Source organism: Pseudopodoces humilis, chromosome 11, assembly GCF_049639895.1.
Source record: "Pseudopodoces humilis isolate 2021_Gansu_Grassland_sample_001 chromosome 11, ASM4963989v1, whole genome shotgun sequence".
NCBI classification, from domain to species: domain Eukaryota; kingdom Metazoa; phylum Chordata; class Aves; order Passeriformes; family Paridae; genus Pseudopodoces; species Pseudopodoces humilis.
In genome coordinates, this window is record NC_142210.1 from 15,774,612 (window position 1) to 15,794,851 (window position 20,240).

Here is a 20,240-nt window from a genome sequence, read left to right on the forward strand (position 1 = left end):
TTGAAGTGCCCTACAGTTCCTTGGCTAGGGGGTGGTTGGGAAATTAGAAGGCTCCCCAAGGACTACACCTGTGCTGTTAATACAATAATCTGAGTACTGAGCCAGACTGCAGCCTTTGGGTGTGGCTGAGAGGAGCTGGTATATATTTGGGTCCATAATTGTAATTTAAAAATTGTTCTTCACATCTTCTTTTGGGTTGGTAGCTGTCCTTAAAAGCAGGATGAGAGGTTCTTAAAGATGGGGTTAAAACTTGGGTTACTGATATGAGCAGTCAGCTTTTCCCCACATGGAAGTGACTCTGTGCCGTTCTGATCTCTCTGAAGGATAATTGAATGTAGTTTGTGAAGAGGACCGGTTCTCTCGGTGGGCAGCAGGTGTCTCTCAAGTGCTTCTGCTGTGTTACTTCCAAGCAACACAGCTTGTTCCTCTCCTTAGAGATCTCTGCCTCTCCTGAAGCCAAGGGGTCTGTTTAGCTGACTTCTGTATCTGTGTACAGAACAAAAATTCCATGCACGCCTTCCATAGTGTCAGGCATCTTTTTTCAAAACAGGTTGTGACAAAGCCCTTTTGAGCTCAGATTTCAGTGTAATTTTTCCTTTCAACAAATGCAGAACACAATTGGAGATGGATAGCTCCTACCAAAATGAGAAACTTTCAAGGCTCTGAGCTAAACCATTTCTTATATGCTGGCATCTTGCTGGAAGAACATAGTTCAGGGCCTGTTCTCTTCATATCCAGCAATGAGGAAATGAGTGACATCATCTTTGATTCTTTCACCTGCTGTACAGTGGTTCAGATGTTATCCTGCCTCTTCCCTTCCCTTTCTGGAGACTTGCAGTCCAGAACCTATTTGTGCAATAAGGAGGAGCATTTCCTTGTAAATTCAAGTGTCCACCTTATGTGGTAGTCAAAGACTAAAACGTTTTATCACTGGCTCCTGGAGGCAAAAGGTTTGTGTTAGGCTGTGGTAGTTGCCAACACTTTTCATTTGATAACTAGTTGTGTGCTCTGGCCCAGCTCAACAATGCCAGTGTACAGAGACATAAAGACCTAGGGAGTTGTGAGTTTGTCAGATTTCATGGCTAAAATAACATTTCTTTCTTAGGACTGTTGTTTGTTGAAGTCTAACTGGATTTACTTTTAAAGGTCACTAACACAGCATTGAATACTGGCAAGAGTCAGTGATTTGTCAGCTGCTGGGCATACAGAGCTTCTGAATGAAGTGTTTTGTGATGGGAGGTGAGCAGGTCTGGGACACAGTGGGCTAAATCCCAGAAATTAATTAAGAGTTCTCATTTAATTCTTTGTATGTGGTTCCAAAAAGGGAACTGTGAAGTCAGGATTGAAATAAGAGAATACATTTGTTTAATGCAGTCTACATTTTTCTTGCAAAATTCATAGCATTCATGTACAGTTGAGTATTGTGGAGGTGTGAGTTAGTCTGCTGGATTGTACACTTCAGCAGTCTCAGACTGGTGCTTTTTCTGTTCCTGCTTATAGGAATAGTAAAATCCATATAAGGGTAGAGGTTACACAGTCAGAGGATGATAATTTCCTTAAAAGCACCATTGTTTGAACTTGACAGAACTACAACCCACAAACTCGCTTTGTCATAAATATCCAGTTTGTTTTCTCCTGTGGATAAATGTTCTTCCTCTTGGATTTGAACTGAAAATGTTGTAAACATCACAGAACTGCTAATTTTAGGTTAACACATCTGCATAGCAGAACATTCTGTAAGGCTTTGCTGTCCTTGTTTTCCTCTGTGAGTCTTCCTTGCTATCAGATACATACAACCCTGCATACACTCACTGAAAAGCCCATCTTGACTTTTATTGTTGGTAATGGAAACAGCACAGTGTCAAAGTAAAATGTGATAGAACATGATATAATAAAACATGACATTTAATTTTTAGAGCAACAAGGTTTTGTTTGAACTTGAAAATCACCTCTTTTATATTTTTTTAAAGCATGGTAATGATTTTATTTTTTTCATTGGACTTTTGAATTACTGAAAAGATCTACAAAAGAACGTATATGGCTTTTTCATTATTCGGAATTCATGAATCAAGGTTTAGATAGAATATTCTAGTCTAAGTCCTTAAGTTTTACTTAAGAATTACAAGACTAATTTTTCCTGTGTGCTATGAAAGATAATAAATCACCCAGATACAATTCCTTGAGGGATTGGGGGAGCAGGGGCTAGTACTGCTGTAACAGTTTCATTCCGGGATGTTGGATGCATGATTCCCTGGCTGTGGGAATGTCCGCAGGCAAGTCATCCAAGTGAGCAGAGCAGTATCAATGATGCTGCTTGAGTGCAGAATATTCATATATTCCTATTCATATAGCACAAAACTTCCTTGTCCTGTTCTTGGGCTCCTCAAAGCTTTCCAGGGGACCCTGTTTGTAGAATTGAACCTTGACCAGCAGCATTGCTGATGTTAATTCTGTTTTTGCTGACTGTTTAGAAACAGTCCATAGGTTCAGACTGGAGGTGGAAAGCAGAGCTTGCTGGCTATAGGAATTGGTTTGGCTTTTTTCCTCTCTTTGCCTAGTGCCATACAAAAATTATGCACTAGTTACGTATTTTGGAGCAGATCATTTTCATGCTACTATATTAAATTATCAGAAAATGCTGTGGTGCAAGAGAATTGTTTCAAAACTGCCTCCTCTTTTTTTCCTTTTCCCATCTAAGAAACCAATCAAAACTATGTGGCACAAAAACCTGAGACTTTACATCTCCTCTCTTTTTAAAATTGTCACCTCTTGCAGGAGGCACTTCTAAGTAAAATGTTATTGTGAAGTGATACAGAGGCACTAATAAAGCTTTGGATGTTTGGAGCTTGCAGTGTGGATGCAGGGCTGAACAAGAAGCTGTATTGTGAAATAGGAGGAAGAGAGATGATGTATTGACTTGGCTACTGTAAGATGTCTGTTTTCCCAGTCCTGATACTTTTGCTAGTGAGCACAGATAGCAAACTTACCTTATTGTTGATGTTTATATAATGGTGGTTCTTTCTGCTGAAGTGGTTTATGAAATATTTATGACTGTTGGAAAACAGCATTTAAAGTGTCTGTGATTTCTGGACAGCTTTTTTTAAAGGTTATTATGATGTGATGGAAAACATGATAAATTTAAGGTGTTTTGCTTTTTAAAAATGGAAATACTTATTTTTATCATAATTTTTACTGCTTTAGATCATGAATTGATCTTTGTTGGTATTGCAGAGTACATGTGATTGGATTATGTAGTCAGTCTTATTTTTACATCGTTCGAGCAGTGCTGCAGAGTATCTAAACACTTTATACATAAAATGAGGAGGTAGATGTTTTATGGATAGAACAAATCTGATTGAGAGAAAGCTTCAGTGTGGGATGGAGCAGTGCTTGCAAGCATGAACTAAAAACGTTTAATGCTCTCATAGCAGTTGTTAAATCCAGGGGAATGAGAGTCACGGGGAAGTGGGACTTGAGTTGTAGGATGCTGCTTTTGTCTTCATGCAGTACTGTTGGGAAAAGGCTGAGGGCAGGAGAGGGAACAATGCAGCCTCTAGAGAGTCCCAAAAGGAAGATGTAGTCTCAGCTGATAAGTGTAGGCTGTCCAAACATGAAGAACTCTGCATGGCTTCTGTTCAGTTTTTCATTTTAGGATGATGCAAGTGAAATAATAATGTTTCCTCCTTTTGTATTCTCTGTGTTTACATAGCCTTTGGTGTTTTAAGGCTATATATTTGTTGTAAGGCAAAATGATCAGATACTTGGATTTTATTCCAGGAAGACTTGGACAGTTTGTTTTCTTTATATCCTCCAACCTACCTTTATCTAGAAGGCAGATATCAGATGATCTGGGTAATTGAGTATGAGGCTGGCAGTCACACTAATGTGATCTGCACCAGTGACTTTTTGAATGTTTTAATTGTGAAGAGGAATTCAGTGAAACATATCTGCTTGTTAATTCTTGCATAGGAAAGATTAAAAGGGTTTTGTTTACAGTTCAACACATTTTGTTTTGTCATAATCAGTCTTCCTGGGAGAGGAGAATGAAGGTCCCTTTCAAAGAAATAGCATCAGAAATCTCACTATAATCAGAAGGTGCATTAGACTTTCACTGAAGTTGTACAGGGTTTAATGAATTTGAAAATGAGTATTACCTGTATAGAAAATTTGTAATGAGGATCCTTTAGAGAGTAAAAAAGCTCTTAATTTTTAAGAGCGTGATGTTGTTTTTCAGAGGTTGGAAAGGACCTGAATATCTGTGCGGAAGGAATCATAGCTGTGGTGTGACAAATAAGGTTGACATGAATTATTAAAAATGGACACTTTTAGCAAGCCATCTTTTCTATTCTTGTACCTAGCTGCCCATTGTAAAATGAAAGGGCTTCCTCTCCTCTGCAGGGCAAAAGTCATCCTTTTCCACTGGAGAAAACATTGTTTCTCATGGGAATGGACACTGGTAGTAAACACCATGTTGTTATGCCAGGGCAAAATTATGGAAGTTACTTCTCTCCTGACTATTGTTTTTGCCATGTTAATGGCTGCCTAGAGAGCCAAAGGGGAAGTGAAATAAAGGAGAGCTTCTGAGGAATTGTACATAGGCGTCTTTATCAATATGAAGGGAAAAAGTCTAATGCTTCATGGTGATACTAAGTTAGTGCTTAGAACTGGCCAGAACTCTGGGGCTCCTGCCTCCAGCTTGCAAGGCAAAAAGCCAGAAGAGCTCGAGCAAATGTTCAGCCTCTTTGGGCTCCAATGTCCCAGGTTTTTCAGTGTGCCATTACCAGGTTTACTGTGCTTACACTGCTTTACTTTTTAAGTCTGATTTTACATACAGCAGCCTAGAAAAAGATTTAGGGGAGTTACATTTTTGTTTTCTTTTACCAGCTTGCAGTGATGTGGATGTTTCCACAGTATGAAAAATGATGTATGCAACACTTTCTGTGAAGCACTATAAAAAAATCCTATGTGCCTCTTGTGTGCAGGTGATACAGCACCAGTTTGTAGCATCAGCCTCTCTTCTCGGTGCCTTCTTCTCTTTAACACTTGATTTTAAATGTATTTGCATTTGAAAATTGACACTAGTATGGCCTAGTGTGATATAGTCAGGACAAGTTTTATATTGTAGGATACAAAATAACTGAATAATAAATTTTTCTAGCTGCCTGTAAGTTTCCTGATAGCTAAAGGCCTGCTGCTTATAGGTGGTTTAGGACTGGCTTCACAAAATGTATTTTACTTCACATCACTATAGCTGGGATGAGCTGAATTTCTTGCTTCTGTGTTTCTTAGAGTGGATTAAAGATTGGGATTTTTTTTTGGTTGATTATTCTGGTTTTGTCTGTTTCATGTGTATTTTGTTGTTGTTTTATTTAGTTTTTTGTAAGGTAATCCCTTTATTTGCATTTCAAGACACTTATTCTATTAGGCTTCAAATTCCTTTCTGCAAGACTGCTGAGTCCTTATGTCCATGTCTGTGCCGTAATTTTTAATTAGATATAGGCAGACAGAATGTTGACTAAATATCTCCTAATGTATCTTAAATAATTAAACAACAAAACAACCACCATACTTGTCCATTGTTTTTCTAAAATGCTCTTCCTGTAATGCTTGGATATTGCAGATCAGCTTTGGCTTTTATCTTGCTTTCCAGTAGTTTAAAAATAAATTAAATATGCTTTGTGATAATGAGAAAAGTCGAACTAGGTAACTCTAAGTTATTACTTTATTATATGGACTTTATTTTTTTTTATTTTATAGTCTTTATACAGTAATAACTCTTAAGTTATTATTGTATAGAGACTATAGAGATGGCCAGGTGGCTGATTCGATGTGGGTCAGATTTGGAAAGAACTGGCAGCATCTTGCTTCAGAGAAAGGAATCCCTTTTTTTGTTTGTGTTTGTTAAGTGGGAAGTGCATGACCCCTTCCTTCTGTAAAAGTATCTTGTGTTCTACAGCCAAATGACTGCAAAGCTTTATCAGTTATTATTTATACTACTATCTTTATGAAAAAAAATCTGTAAAATATTATAATGTTATGAAAATACTCTTACTTTGCAGACAGCATATAAAAATGTATTTTATAAATTTGTTTTACCTAAAGACAATACTCATGGATGTACTCCTGAGCCTCCTGTTTGCTTGTTGATACAACCAGTGTTGTCCATAGTTACCATACAAAAACTGGTGCTTTCGTACGGGAGCTTGCAGTGACTCCCTCATCATGTCTTACTAATGAGGGTGATGTCTTTGTTCAGATCTCTTCTTGTAGATACAGTTGCTAAAACAAGAACTCCACTGTCTATTATGTTTTCTTATTTCATAGTTCTGCATCTTCATCTTTTTTTCTTGCTCTGTCCTGCTCTCCAAGGCTGTTACCTGAATTCTCAGCTTGTTCGCTTTGTAAGTGGAAAAGCTCCGAGCAGTGTCTTCTTGCACTTAGCACATTAAGTGGAATGTTTTCCACTTGGAAAGTGGAAGCATGGAATGTGCATGCTTTCTTGGCTGATGTGTTTCTGTCCATGGAGAAATTTTCTTTTCCCTGTAGAAAGACTGGATTTTTGATTAGTCACTGGTCCTTTAGATTGAGGTTTGTTGTTGCTGACTGAACTCAGTAACTGGAACATACTGAGCTTCTGCTTACAGTTACTAAAACTGAGAAACCTGTATACTGGCTTGGGGAAATTCATCTCTGTTGGGTGAGACTTTTTCAAGGATTATCTGCTGTTGGTGGAGGTCTAAGCACTGATTACAAATAGGCCTTGGAATCTTTCTCTGTGGAACATTTAGGGCAAATTACCCCTCGTGTAAGACAGATTGCAGACTTGACAGCTATTCAAGAACAGGGTCAGACAGAAGAGAACTGAGTTACCTCTCAGTTTTTCTAGATGCTGTGAGCCAGCTGTGATGTTTCTGCTGAAAAGGGAAAATACAAGTTGTTGCTGAAAGTAGGTAATTGCTGCCTGCTATATGAATAATATTTTGTTTAATTAATATGGATTTATTTAAGTATCAAGAGAGTTTTCAAAGATGACTGCTTCTTGTTTTCTCACTGCTGGGCAATAACCCCTCAGGAATGGTGTTTGCCTTTTGGTGTTACTGCTCATGAAGGTTGGTTCCTGCATTGTGAATTATGCTTTTAAGATTTTTTGCTGTGATCACTCTGTGTATGGGTGTCATTGCACCTTCACCTGGTTCCAGAGCTCTGAGTTAAATAAGACACTGCTCTGTGATGTTTTCAGCGACATATCTGGAAGTTTTAAGGAGTTTGGGTTTTTTTTATGTCTATTCCCTCCCTGTTTGAGCTTCAAAGTAATCTAGACCTTATTAAGAGTATTTGATTCTCAAATATTTTTAAGTGTAGGTGTCTTTTGCAGCTGTCATAGTACATCCATTATGGCTTTTAACTACAAAATCCTCTTAAATTTTGATTAAGTGAAGAGGAGGAAGAACAGTTAGAATTTACTCTGATTTAAGTGGATAATGATTATCACCAAGAAGGGGAGGAAGGAGACAACTTACTGCAAGTACCACAGATGTATTTTTAATAAAAAAACTCTGGCAGTTGTTACAGTAAGCTCTGTTTTGAGCTTTCATATGTTTTAAATTAAATATATATAAATAAATGTTGGACGGACATGTTATCTTTAGTACTTTCTGTTCTGCAGATGAAAAAATCCTAAACCTTTTGCTGTACATAATTTTAGTGTAACCAAAGAATGCTGAAAACATTAAAAATGAAAACAAAGCCTGAGCTGAAAATTTTACTGTAAATGGAAACTATTAAAAAAATGGTGAGCTGGCTGCTTGCTGTAAGAACTCCAGTACTTTGGGGAAATCAGATTTCCTTTCCCAAAGAGTCTGGAACTGTTGGAAGTTTCTGATTTCCCAAATAACAGACTCTGGTAGCATTTATGGATTGTGAGGACCAATTCTTCCTATTAATTTTGTGCTCGTACTGAAGTCTTGAGCATGTTTGAGAGAGTGCAAATTGGGACCTGTAATTGGCCATTAGTCCAATCAAATAATTTTGAGCTCAGCTAAATGGTGAACATATGCAGGTATGGGCAGTACTGTTGTCTCTGCTGTCGCTTAAATATTTGCTGTTATTTTCTTGTGAAGTAGCTGTGGTTTCTGTGCTTTCTGTGAGCTACAATGGATGAGGGGAAGCTTTCACTGAAGTTTCCATGGTCATTAAAAAGGAAGCTTGTTCATATTATAGGGATGTTCCAGGATTGTGTATCCTGTTTTTCTTATGATCACTGATTGTGTATTGTGTCAATTTGATGAAGTAATTCATTTTCTTAGCATGAAAAGAAAAAAGGGCAGTTTTCTGTGAATAATCTGGCAACACTGAGCTTATCCACCGTATGTGAATGTAATGGAGATGAAATTCAGGTGGGTGAAATGTTCTGTTTATCCCCACAGTAAAGGGATAATTTTCATACATGGAATTTTTAATCATGCCTTATGGAATAGGCTTGTACATTGGTCTCTGGAGCAAGTGATTCTGCTTGAGATTTAGCCACCCTCAGAGAACAAGGAAAGCTCCTATGTGGTTACTCAGTCTCAGCAGACAAGGAGGGAAAGCAGTGAGCTTGTGTGCTGGTCTGTTTACAGAGATTTAAATTTAAATGTGAGCTTGTATCTCTCTGCTACTTCCATTGCAGAGCATCAACCTACAAAGTTTTGTCTTCCTGACAGAGCAAATGTTAGAGTAGTGTTTGTATAGAAACTCTTTTCTTATAAAGATGTGATTTGAGGAGACTGAGGGTGATGAGAACTGAAGTCAGATATTTAAACTGATTTAGCTTTTATTTATTTCCCTCTTCTTTCTGCATGAGTCATTTGTCATGGAATGAAGTTGTGGTTGCCACCATGGGGTTGGGGTAAAAGTAGAGAAGACTTTGGAGGAGAGGAATTAATACAAATTTATAAGATTGCTTTCATAAATAACAGAAACCAACAGTATTTATACCTTCTTACAGTGCAGTTACCTAGAATAATACATACAGTAATACTGTATGGACATGGCTGCCATTCCACTATACATAGCTGACTTGTTCTTCTGTTTTATCAACCTCATTCTCGGTGAGCAGCAACGTATCCAGCAGAATGGCTGATGATGCTTGGATGGGTGAGCTCCTTAGCTTCATTGGACTCTGGTATATAATGGGGTTAATCCCATTTCTCATCCCATTCATGACAAAGAGCTTGGAATTTTCTGCTACAGAGCTTCTGAAAGAGATCCTGCTGGAGCGCTGCCCAAGGGCCTTGATAGGCTTTGTGGTCTGATAGTTGCAAGTAATGTACCTGCTGAAAGCCTCCCTAAATGTTTTGTTGAAGAGTGTATATACAAGAGGGTTCACTCCTGAGGATACATACCCTATCCAAGCAAATATTTCCAAAAGCTTTTGAAAAACCTCCTTGTTGCAGGAGTTGCACAGAACTGAGCTGATGTTTGTTATAAAGAACGGGCACCACATCAGCAAGAAAAGAAAAAATACAATCCCCAGAACTTTTGATGCCCTTTGTTCATTGGTTATCGTTTGCATGGACTTCCTCCCAATTGTGGATGTCCTGCAGATAAGCATGTCACTGGACAAAGTCTGGTCCTTTCTGGAGCCATTTAGCATGGCCACCTTTTCTGGTGAGGAGGCAGGTGTTGTGTCACGCTGAAAGACTGTGGACACTGTTGACCAGGTGAAGCGCTGGGGCGGCTTGTTGATCAAACAGGCCTTTTTGCGCAGCACTTGGATTGTCAGGAAATAAGTGACGATCATGATAGCGAGGGGAATGAAAAAGGAAGCCACTGATCCGTACAGAATGAAGTCATGAAAACGATCAGGCATCAGGGCACACGTGATGTTCGTAGAGTTACCATTTCCATCCTCAATGCCTCTGATAGGAACTGGAATTGCAATGCCTGTAGGAACAAAAACAAGAGCTTCAGCAAAGGGTAATTGCTTGCAATCACTTCAGTAGGCCTGAAGCATTGGGGTTTCTAAAGAAAAGTAATTCCTGAGCTCTGGAGCAGGGGTGGGGTGATGGACACAATGTGAAGTGTCGAGGGCATCACGTGGGTAATTGGGCAAACGGTACTTTGTAAGCCTTGGCAGGCTGAGCATTAACAGGGTGCCCTTTCTAAGGGGAATGGGCCTAACTCATAGTGATTGAGGCAGCAGTATAAAGTTGCCAACTTTTCAAGTGTAAAACACATGAATTGCTTTGATTCTGGTTATTAGAATTGGTATGGCTTTCCTCCAGTGAAATATCTTTCCCTAATGCCATCTCCCCCCTTTTTTGTTTCTCTTCCCCAGGGTAACATTTACACTTCTTGAAGGGCAGTTTTGTAAATACATAAATCTTGTCTTTCCCTCTTCTGTTAACGACATCAAGTGACAGACAGCTGATTTTTTTTCACCCTGCTTGACTCTTTCATATATACAAGTAGCTAAATAGTTGCCAGAATTATGCAGTGTGTGTTTGAGATGGATTTGTTGTTTAAAGTCTCCTGCATATTTAGGAGTGTTTAAATGAGGCTGGCTAGCTTTGTAATTCACCAGTCGTTTAAGAAAAATGTTAGCAGTCTTGTCTTTTAAATGAATTTTTTATAACCACTAAATTACAGTCAGCACTTCATTTGCCAGCAGTCTGACATTGCAACAAAAACAACAGGTTCCTTGCTGTCTGGTGAAGCTGATTTGTGCTGTTTCCTGATACCACTTAATGAGATATAGGGATTTACTGAATTTCTCTGCTACTCTGGTTACTGAAGTTGGTTGAAGGCAGCAAGAGCAAAATGGGTTACCCTTCAGCAGCTTGATTCTTAATTAGAAGCACACCTTCAGATACAACAAGCATTTAAAATGAAGATTGAACCAAATTAACCTTTGATTTGGAGAACCTGCTCAGCTGCAGAGTAGTTTTATGTTAGATAAAAAGAAATTGAAAAGTAAGTGCTGTTTAATGGCAATAAATCATACATTAAAAGGTCAACTTGCGAGTGTCTTGTCATGCTAAGTTCCTTTTTAGAGGGAGGGTGGGATGGGGCAGGTTGGTGATAGAATGGATATAGCATGTCTTCTCCTATCATCACAGCACTTCCAGAATTTTTTTCAACTCAGAAATTGGAGGCTTGCCTCAGCCGAGAAGGTAGATGTACCCATTCTCCTATGCATCACTGGCCTTAATAATGCAGAATAATTTTGTTTGGTCTTGCACACAGAGCATACAGCACTAAAGCTGTCTGGAGTGTGTATTAAGTTGTTTGAATTAAATGTTTTCACTTCCTTAGCTCATTTAACAGATTGATTTTTTTAAGCATTAAAGACAGATGATGTGCCACATGCATATCACAGCGACACTGATATCATAGTAGTTTGTATGTTGGTATAAACTTCATCATATAAACTGTTCAGGGGTTGTTGTTTTGATAGTTAGGGTTTTTTTTTGTTAGACATTAGCCTTTCTATATGCTGTCAACCTGGATGTTAACAGCCACTCATTTATATCTTTGCTATAAATAATTAACCCTTTTGTACTTCCTTTGTGGCACAGAATTTTACCAACATCTATTCAAGGCTTAAAATTGTCTTGGGGACAAAATATATCACTACAGGAACATGAAATCATGCTTTTCCCAGGATTCTGTACATGCAGATATTGTCTTCTGATTTTTGAACTTTTAGGACCATGAAGAAGAGTGATGATTAATACTCTGACTCAATGCTTGGCTGGTGAGCCTAATAAGGAGCAGTGGTTCAGGCAGATTTTTGTGATGTAACTGTGTATGGTCTAAGAGGTGAACTTCAGCCAGCCTGAGTGTTATGGTCCTCCAATCAATAGTACTTGGCCAAATTTGACATTATCCCAACATTTCACCTATTGTTTTGGACATGAAAAGCTTCTGTGTTCCTTTTTCAGTCTCCAGGTCTTACATACCTATTGAAATGAGCCAAACCACAATGATTTTGATGATTGTTGTAGCCCATGAATTGTATTGGCTGGCCTGGATTGGCTTTTTTATTGCAATGTAGCGGTCCAGGGAGATGGCACAGAGGTGCATGATGGAAGCTGTGGAAAAGAGGACATCAAGGAACAGCCAGATGGGACACCAGGCAGTTGGTAAAGGCCAGGTATTGTCTGAAAGAGAACAAAAAATTCATTAGAACCTAAGCTTTTTGAGAACTTTCAGTGTGTCATTTTCCTGTGGCATCGGCATCTTTGAAAAGTTCATAGTACTTCAGGAACTGAGCTTCATCACTGCCTCGGGTGGGTTCTGTCTTATATTTTAATTAGCTCCTGACTGCCATGGTTGCTGCCATCATATTCATCAGGCTATATTGTGTATTATAAACCTTTCCCTGTCTTTTTGTCCTTTTGTAGCAAGGACTCTGGATTTAAAAGTTTATAAAAAATGGACCATGACTGTTTTGTTCTTGTGATCCTGCTGTTAAGTCATTCTTTTCAGCTCTTTCTGCTTCATAGTCCTGTGATTCAAGGTTAAATAAAATGGAGGGATAATGGATCATAACTGAAGTATTAGTTAGTCATTGTAGAATCACTATTGAATCTTAGGAGTGATATTGAAGAATCTTGTTCACACATATTTAAAATGAGTTTGCTCTGTCACTTGGCCAGATACACCACCATTGAGCACTAATGTGGCAGAGTAGGGCTGTTCTGTCTCAGTAATGATTTTATAAAAACTTAACATTTTTGTGCGTGTCCTTTTTTTTTTTGTTGTTTCCTCAAGAGCCATGTCTGGCATCCTGTTTCTTAGTGTAGTTACCTGTCCTTAATATTAATCTTTATAGCAAACATAGGTCTGTCAACTGCACTGTGTCCAAGATAAAGTTTTTATAGTGTTCAGATTTCCAAAAGGCTTGCATTTTTGAGACCTGTGTCTCCCCTATCAATGTCTGCAGTACCAAAAGAACTTTGATGGAACCCTGATTATTATTTTTTTAACTGGTCTTATTTTCACTCAGAGGTAGCTTCTATTGCAATCTGGTGCAGGCAGTGTTCAGTTTGAGGTGCACTTTAGTGTTGTTTGTCTAAAAGGGTGTTCTGTAGCCCCAGGGAAGAATGTGTGAATGAGGGAGATTTTTCTGTTTCTAGTGGTAGAAGTTGATCTACTAAATGTATTTTTCCTCCCTTATAAAATTCAGCTGTACTCAATCAGTAAGTACTTTAATAGCATTGCCAGGGAAATCAGTTCTTGCTGAATGATGATTAGGGGGGAAATATTGCATTTCTAACAAATCAGAGTGGTTTTCATTTTCCTGGTCAGCATAAATAGACCTGCATGCTGAGAACACCAAATGAGCTGGACTTTTGTAATGTGCAGTCTTATCAAAGTGGTAACATTGCAGTCATTTGAGATTAAAACATTTTTTCGGAACGTGACTGATAGATGGAAATGATAACGATGCTGCTTTGGCTTGAATTATAAACTCCAGTGGATGGAAAATTTAATGAAGACAAACATAGCAAGTACTTGTCTGCACACTCACCTATGCTGGGAAACCTTCTGTGTTAAACAAAGAGAATGGATGGGTGGAGCCCTGAACTGAACCTCAGCCACCCCCAATGCAGAGGACTCCAGGTGAGGATGACGTAGGCAGTGAGGCAGATGGGAAAGAGACAGTCTGCTTTCAACTTATTAACCAGAAAATTTTAGTATGTACCATAATAATTTCCTAAAATAGATTCTGTGGTTGAAATTATGCTTCAAAAAACTTGGTCAGTCAGGCAGGTATGAGGAAGTTGTAATTAGTAAATTATGAAACATTTACTCATCTCTAATTTTCATGCCTAGACTTTCAGCTGGCAGTAAGGTATGGTGCATTTCTGAAACAGATTTCCTTTAAAAAGAAAAAAGTATATTGTGGCTCATGTAACCAGCTGTAATTTAAAAAAAAATACAGTTAAAAGAAGTAACTGATTTGATGGGCTTGAAATGGTTTTGCTCACTCCAGTAAACTGACAGCTTCTTTTGACTTTGTGTTGATTAGTTCAGATAAAACGTGAACAATAGAAAGTGTGTTCTACAATTTGAAGGATGACAGATAACACAGCTGGATTTCCAGTCAGCAGCTAATACTTCTTTTGGATAGTACTCGCATGCCATTCCCTGGATTATAACTGCTTTGAGTTCTGGAGAATCCCAGTGTACGAAGTCTTTTCCTTTTTTAGTTAATTTACTGTTTGCAGAAGAAAATACTTTGCAGCAAAAGACCCTTTTGCTTCTTTGAAATAAAGATACATTTAAAAAGTGATCTGATACAAAGCAATCTTGTACATTTTTGAGTTGTAAGAGTTTTTGTGAGTTGACAAGTGCAACTGAACAGAGAAAGCTTTCTATTTTCTTTATTTTTGTCTGGTTTTAAACTGGGTGCAGAAGGCAGTAGGTTATCACACGCATGATTATAGCAATATGTCCTGCTGTATTTGTGTGTAAGAGATGCTGGTTTTTGTCCAAACAAAATCAAAATAAACTTTTAAATGCAGTAACTGATAAGAACTGTAGATAATGGTTATTATTTAAATGAAACAAGTATCATGAAACCGATATTTTCAAGTCCAGAGGAGTTACACCTGCATTAGAAGCTTTGTGCCCGTTGTTTGAGGCAGTGCTCTGGGCTGAGTTCTTGCCCTTTCCTGGTGATGGTGGTGCTGTCTATCACTGTTGGCCTATTCTATTCATATAGGAGTAGGGAAATAATGGAATATTAATTTCCTTTCATGACTCAGAAAGCACCTCTGACCCTTGAATGTAATGGTGACCTTGCTTGGTTGTTGTCCTGCTTTGTAATTCAGAACATAAAATGAGTATGTCCTTCCAGGTAGTGATACAAAGCTGTTAGCAGGTCATGCTTAGTTTGGACTGTTCTGATTCTCCTATTATAGATTTACATTGTGGAAGCAGACCAGAGCATTTACAAGGCAGAGATTCTCCACTTGCATTTTTGGGGGGAGTTAATAGAGATTGGATTTTTATTTTATTTTTTTTTCTAAATGCCTTGGTAACAAAGATACCTGCCTGAAAATTTGTCTGGTTTCTCCAGCTGTCAGGTGGTATAAGTTAAAAAGAAATTCCTTCTTCCTACAAATCTTGCCTCAGATCCTCCCAGCACTGCAGCAGTGCTGTTGTTGCAAATTTTGCTTATTTGGAGTCAAGACCAAATACATGCTTTAAGATTTGTCTTGCACCTTAAGAGAAGTAAAATGAGCTTTTACCGCAACTGTCTACCCTTGATTAATCTTTATTTAAGAAAAGCTTTATTTATAGGAAATACCTTGGAAATGTGTAATCCTTAAAACAAAGTACAGTATAGAAGAGCTGCTCTTGCTGAAAGCCAAAATGTTTTCTGAAAGCTTGAGAGAAAGCACTGCTTGTGTACATATGTAAGTATGATTGAGAGAACTCTTTAAATAGACTTGGAAACCATTTGTTCTTCTGCTGTAAGGGCTGCAGAAATGTGTTACATTGTGTTAAAAGGCTTTGTTGCTGTTATAATGATGCTTTTGCTGAGATGGAAATGGATATTTTCAGTCACCAGCTCCTGTAAGCGTAAGCTTCAATCTTCACACTGGTGCGTGTTTCTGTAGCTGTGGGGTGTTCACCCTCCCGGCAGTACTTGGCTCCATGGGCCAAGTGTCTCTGGGTGTCTCCAGGCTGTTCTCTAGGGTTTTTTTCAATTTATTCAAAGTATTTTTTTCAATTAGACTTACTTTCTGATAAACCCTTGTTTTCTTACTTATCTTTAGATTTGAGATTTTGGAAAGTAGTCCCCAATTAAAGTTTTCTCTGGCAGTTTACACAAGCAAGAAGGGAAATTTTTTTGTGGTTCATCATCAGTAATGGGGGAAGATTAGGACTGGTTACTTGTGATAAATTAGAATAATGATTTGTAACCTAGTACAATCAGCATTGCTTTCTGATTTTAAGTGGACAACTACTGGGTAGAGAAAATGTATTTTAAAAGATGGTACATGTGTTGTCTTCAAGTAGCCCATTGCCCACCAAGCTGTGGACATCAGACTTCTTCCTGCTACAGGCTTTGCAAATGGGAGTCTCTCTCAAGTTTGTTTACTAATTTCACTATTCAATGATTTTCAGTACTTCTTAGTTTTAGAAATTGGGGTAATTGTTTTGAAAGCTAGATTTCAGAGAATGCAGTTATCTTCTAGTGGGCCCTCCTTGTTTGCTTTTTTTTAAGAAATGAGAAGAATTTAGCAAGCTATAAAAGCTATGAAATGTTTATGTATTCTGACACTCATACTCCTAAATTAAAATTGCTGTGTATGCTTGTCGTACAAGTGTCAGAGTACATTTTGGTTGCTCTGCTGAGAAGAAATCATATGCTGCTCGTGGCATTACACCTGCAAGTGAGTTTACAGAGTCATTTATTTACTTATTTTTAAAAGGGGCAGCTCTTCATTAAAGGCACAGTCAATTTTTGAAGATTTTTTGATAAATGTTCTGTCAGGGTGTGGAGCCAATGTGAGTAGCAGGTTTTCATTTTGAACACCCTGTGACACACTGTTTTGTACAGTCAGGATCTGAATGTGACTGCACTTTAGTTCACACCTTTTCCTTCAAATCTTCTCCACATAATTAGATATCACTCCCAAATCGGAAGCATAATATTTGTACTCTGTATCTAGAAGCTGCACCCAGCTCTTTCATTATTATGGAAACATTCCTGTGTGGAGGTGCCAGGAGGCTGGATTTAGTTTGCTGTCTGCCTGTCCATGACTATTCTTTGTTCAGGTAGTTATCTGGCTAATGTAGCTTCAAGATTTAGATTTGTTATGTATTTAATGTCTGTTCTATCTTCATTCCAGTAACTCCTCGTGTTTTGCTCACCCTTTGAACTTCTATAAACACCTCAGCATCTTCTCCTAGTCAGTGAAGAGGCAAAGCTCTGGTTGGCTGCCAAAGAGAGACTTGTATGCAAGAAATTTCAGTTTTAACCACTGTTGTGTGGAAGGCGGGTTGTGGTCTTAATTAATTATAACTGATTTCACTACTTTCTGGTAAATTTCCTGCACCATGAAAGACGTTTTTGTTTGACTTTTGAATTAAGATTCCTAGCGTGCTTTAAACTGTTGTAACCAGGGTTTAGCAGTGGAGTAATTGAGAGATTAAGAAGCAATAGAGTCCTTACAAAGTTATAAAGGAAAGATTTGTTAGTCTAGCAGACTGGAAATAATAATAAAAAAAATCCAAAACAAGAAAATTCTACCACTACCAAAAACCTACTCCACAAAATTCAGAATCTACATTCCCTTTATATTGATTGCTAGTCAGTACTAGTACTTTTTAAGGCTAGTAGCTTTATCGTTGTTAGTAATGAGAGCTTTGGCAGTCACTAAGCAATTACAGCACCCCTGTGTAAGTATGGAAATGTGTATCTGTTTCTTGCCTCCCACACATGTGCACTTACATGATGTACCAATGTTTTCTATAAGTGACTGGTTTTTTTGAGTTAGAAGTCACTGTCTCAGTTATGTACATTCAGTTTTCTTTTTAGAAACTGTTGCTTGAAAAAAAATCCCTAGTCTTTGATCTCAGTGCTGAATTCTGACCTCCCATTTGTACTTCTGTTCAGGGACAAGTCTGTAACACACAGAAATTCTCAAAGCATTTAATGAATAAACACATTTGTTAATAAAGATACCAATTTTCTGCAGCAAACAGAAGCTACTGATGGCCTTTCTGAAATAAAGTTTATGATTATGTTTGCTTGTTGCTCAGGCAACTCTTTGAGTCTAGCCTAGGAAAAATGAACTGCAGCCTTTCTTAGGACCCAGTGTACCTTAAAAGTAACTATATAAATCTTAATTGAAAAACTTGTATTGTTGATTTTTTTTTCATTTATGGTATGAAAATGTTTAAATAAACAATTTAAAATGTATTTTTAAAGAAAATTTAGCAGTAAAAAATAGAGACTTGCCCATGGAGTTGCTTCTAATTAGTTGTTAGAAGCAGTATCTGAAATAAAGCTGGGCGTGAGAGGCTGTGGAAAAATCATGCTTGTTCTGTAAGGACTAATGAGAAAGAAAATGTCACATCCAATGTTCGTTCATGTGAAAAATACCTATTTTATTTCATATGAAGCAGGCTAAATGACAGATACATATCTCAAACATGAGGTACATGGATTGAGGCTTCCTTGGGTTGACAGATAATTTGATTGTTATGTCTTATGAACCTGTGGCTTTCCCCAGGGCAGAAGAAAATCAATTTCTCTGAAACTGGTATTGGTAAAGTTTGTTGTCACTGATGGTGCCAGGGACCAACTCTGAGTGACCATGTAAATATATGACTGCTCATGGAGTCAATACTCAGGTAAAATCAGGGGTGCATTACTCATAGAAAGTTCAAAACCTGTTCAGTGTACTGAACAGATATCCAGTCTTGATTTCAAGTTTTTAAAGAGAATACTGCCTGCAATTAGTGTAATATAATACAACAAATACCAGCATTGTGATGATGTTGTTAAAAATTATATTACACTGTACAAAATGTAATTCCCTGTGTGTCAGCAATATTTTTAAGTCTTGGATGATTTTTGAATGGTTTGTTTCAAAGGAAAGAATATCTACATAGCTGTACTTCCCATAAAGACATTAAGCTGTATTAAGGTGAGAGGGAGAGAAGATTTAGCAGCCCTCATCCAAGTGATTTTTAAAATTGTAATGCTGGAAAGCAAACAACTTTTCTGTTTAAATTAGATCTCCTAAAATTGTACCCCATATGCAAACCTGCTGAAACAAACATGTTGCACTTACCAAATAATATTATGAGAAGGGCAATTGGCATCACGAAAAGACCCACGAGTAAATCTGCCACCGCCAAGGATGTCAGAAAGTAGTTGGTAGCATATTGCAACTTCTTCTCCAGGGACACTGCCAGAATGACAAGTATGTTCCCCCCAATGGTGGGGATTATCACCAGGAGGATCAGCAATGCTACCCAGTGCACTTTGTTCCCTTGTTCCTCACTTGTGTAGTCCTGCTTGGGTGCTCCTGTTACTGAGAGAGGCAACAAAGATCCATTGCCAGCTCCAGATCCGTTCCAGGACTGTAAAGGATGGGGCATTTTTGTGTGCAGTGGAATGTCTTCACGAGCTGTATTTTGCGCAGGAGTTGCATACGGTGTAAGAGTTCTCTCTTCCTCTCTGGTCCAGGATGGTGTTGAAGAAAGGCCAGCATGGTCAGTATAGTGAACTGGTCATCTGCTATTTTGAGATACAAGAACCATGTCCGAGCTGGTATCCAATTTTTTTAATTCTGTGCCTTGCTGGGCACAAAAGAGTTTTAAAAATGAAAGTCTTGTCTTGTGCCCATCTCTGGTTGGTAGGGTTCAGGGGTCTGGTCTCCCATTTACAGCAACGTTCAGATTTCAGAATATTATAAGGAAAAAATCAGTAGCTGTCAAAAATAAGCAGTGCATTAGCTTCCTTTTTTTTTTTCTTTTCTGCAGCAGTAAAGAGTGATAGATGAATCTGAATGCGAAATGATTCCTTTTAGGTGCAGTCTATGTAGATTTGCTCCTTCTGAGTACAAACTGATGCAGAGGCAGATGCTCGAGTTGTGTATGTGCAACTCCTCCTCTCCCGAGTGTCTAGTCTCCAGCAGTCTGTGCGTAGGCAGACAGCAGTTCCCATATTTCCCCTTATTAAGAATCCTATTTCTCCTCAGAGGGTAACCCCAAAAATATCTTCAGAAATTATGTATGAGGTTTCCGTTTTAATCTCAGCACTTCCTAATTTATCAGGTGAGGGTCAGGAAGCTACAGACAATAAAACACTGCTGACAGTCTCAAGGGGACCGTAAAGATTTATCGAACTGAGACATCTAAATTTACCCATTACTTGAAGGGGTGGGGGTGAATAAAATGCTTGTTTTTGTAATCTGAGGCTTTTATTAAGTTCAGCCCGTTCTGTCCCTCTGTCTTTCTTTCTCTCTCTGTCAACTCTGGTAAAGACTTAAGGCTGGCATTTCCCCCTTCAGGCAGAGACTCAAACAGCTGTCCCGACATTAAGCTGAAAAATGCTCAGTTACTGAGATTTGATGTGTTACCGTTTTCAGGTGAAGAAAGCCTTACCTTTTTCTCTTTACATCCAGGAAGATCCTTTATAATTTTCTCTTTCGTCACACGGTGAAAGTTGAGGTTTTTCACTACTTTCCGGAAAACATGTTCATTTGCTTTTGGCTTTTATAATA

The 20,240-nt window shown here is 38.2% G+C and overlaps 2 protein-coding genes across 2 annotated transcripts in view; one reads left to right on the forward strand and one right to left on the reverse strand.

Annotated features, from left to right (window-relative positions):
- PSMD1 (proteasome 26S subunit, non-ATPase 1) overlaps positions 1–20,240 on the forward strand; it is a 65,232-nt gene that overhangs the window by 16,582 nt on the left and 28,410 nt on the right. The window lies entirely within an intron of this gene.
- On the reverse strand, positions 8,887–19,740 carry HTR2B (5-hydroxytryptamine receptor 2B). The gene is made up of 3 exons (XM_005525000.3): positions 18,804–19,740; positions 11,943–12,143; positions 8,887–9,924 (listed from the first exon to the last, which is right to left on the reverse strand). Exons 1-3 carry the CDS (start codon positions 19,111–19,113, stop codon positions 9,044–9,046), a joined length of 1,392 nt encoding a protein of 463 aa, XP_005525057.2. The 5' UTR covers positions 19,114–19,740; the 3' UTR covers positions 8,887–9,043.

Coding starts and splice junctions, on each gene's coding strand:
- HTR2B (XM_005525000.3), bottom strand. CDS start 19,113: ATGCCCCATCCTTTACAGTCCTGGAACGGATCTGGAGCTGGCAATGGA. Junction 12,144..18,803: donor CCTTCTCATAATATTATTTG/GTAAGTGCAACA, acceptor GTTCTCTTTCAG/ACAATACCTGGCCTTTACCA. Junction 9,925..11,942: donor GGTTTGGCTCATTTCAATAG/GTATGTAAGACC, acceptor TTGTTCCTACAG/GCATTGCAATTCCAGTTCCT.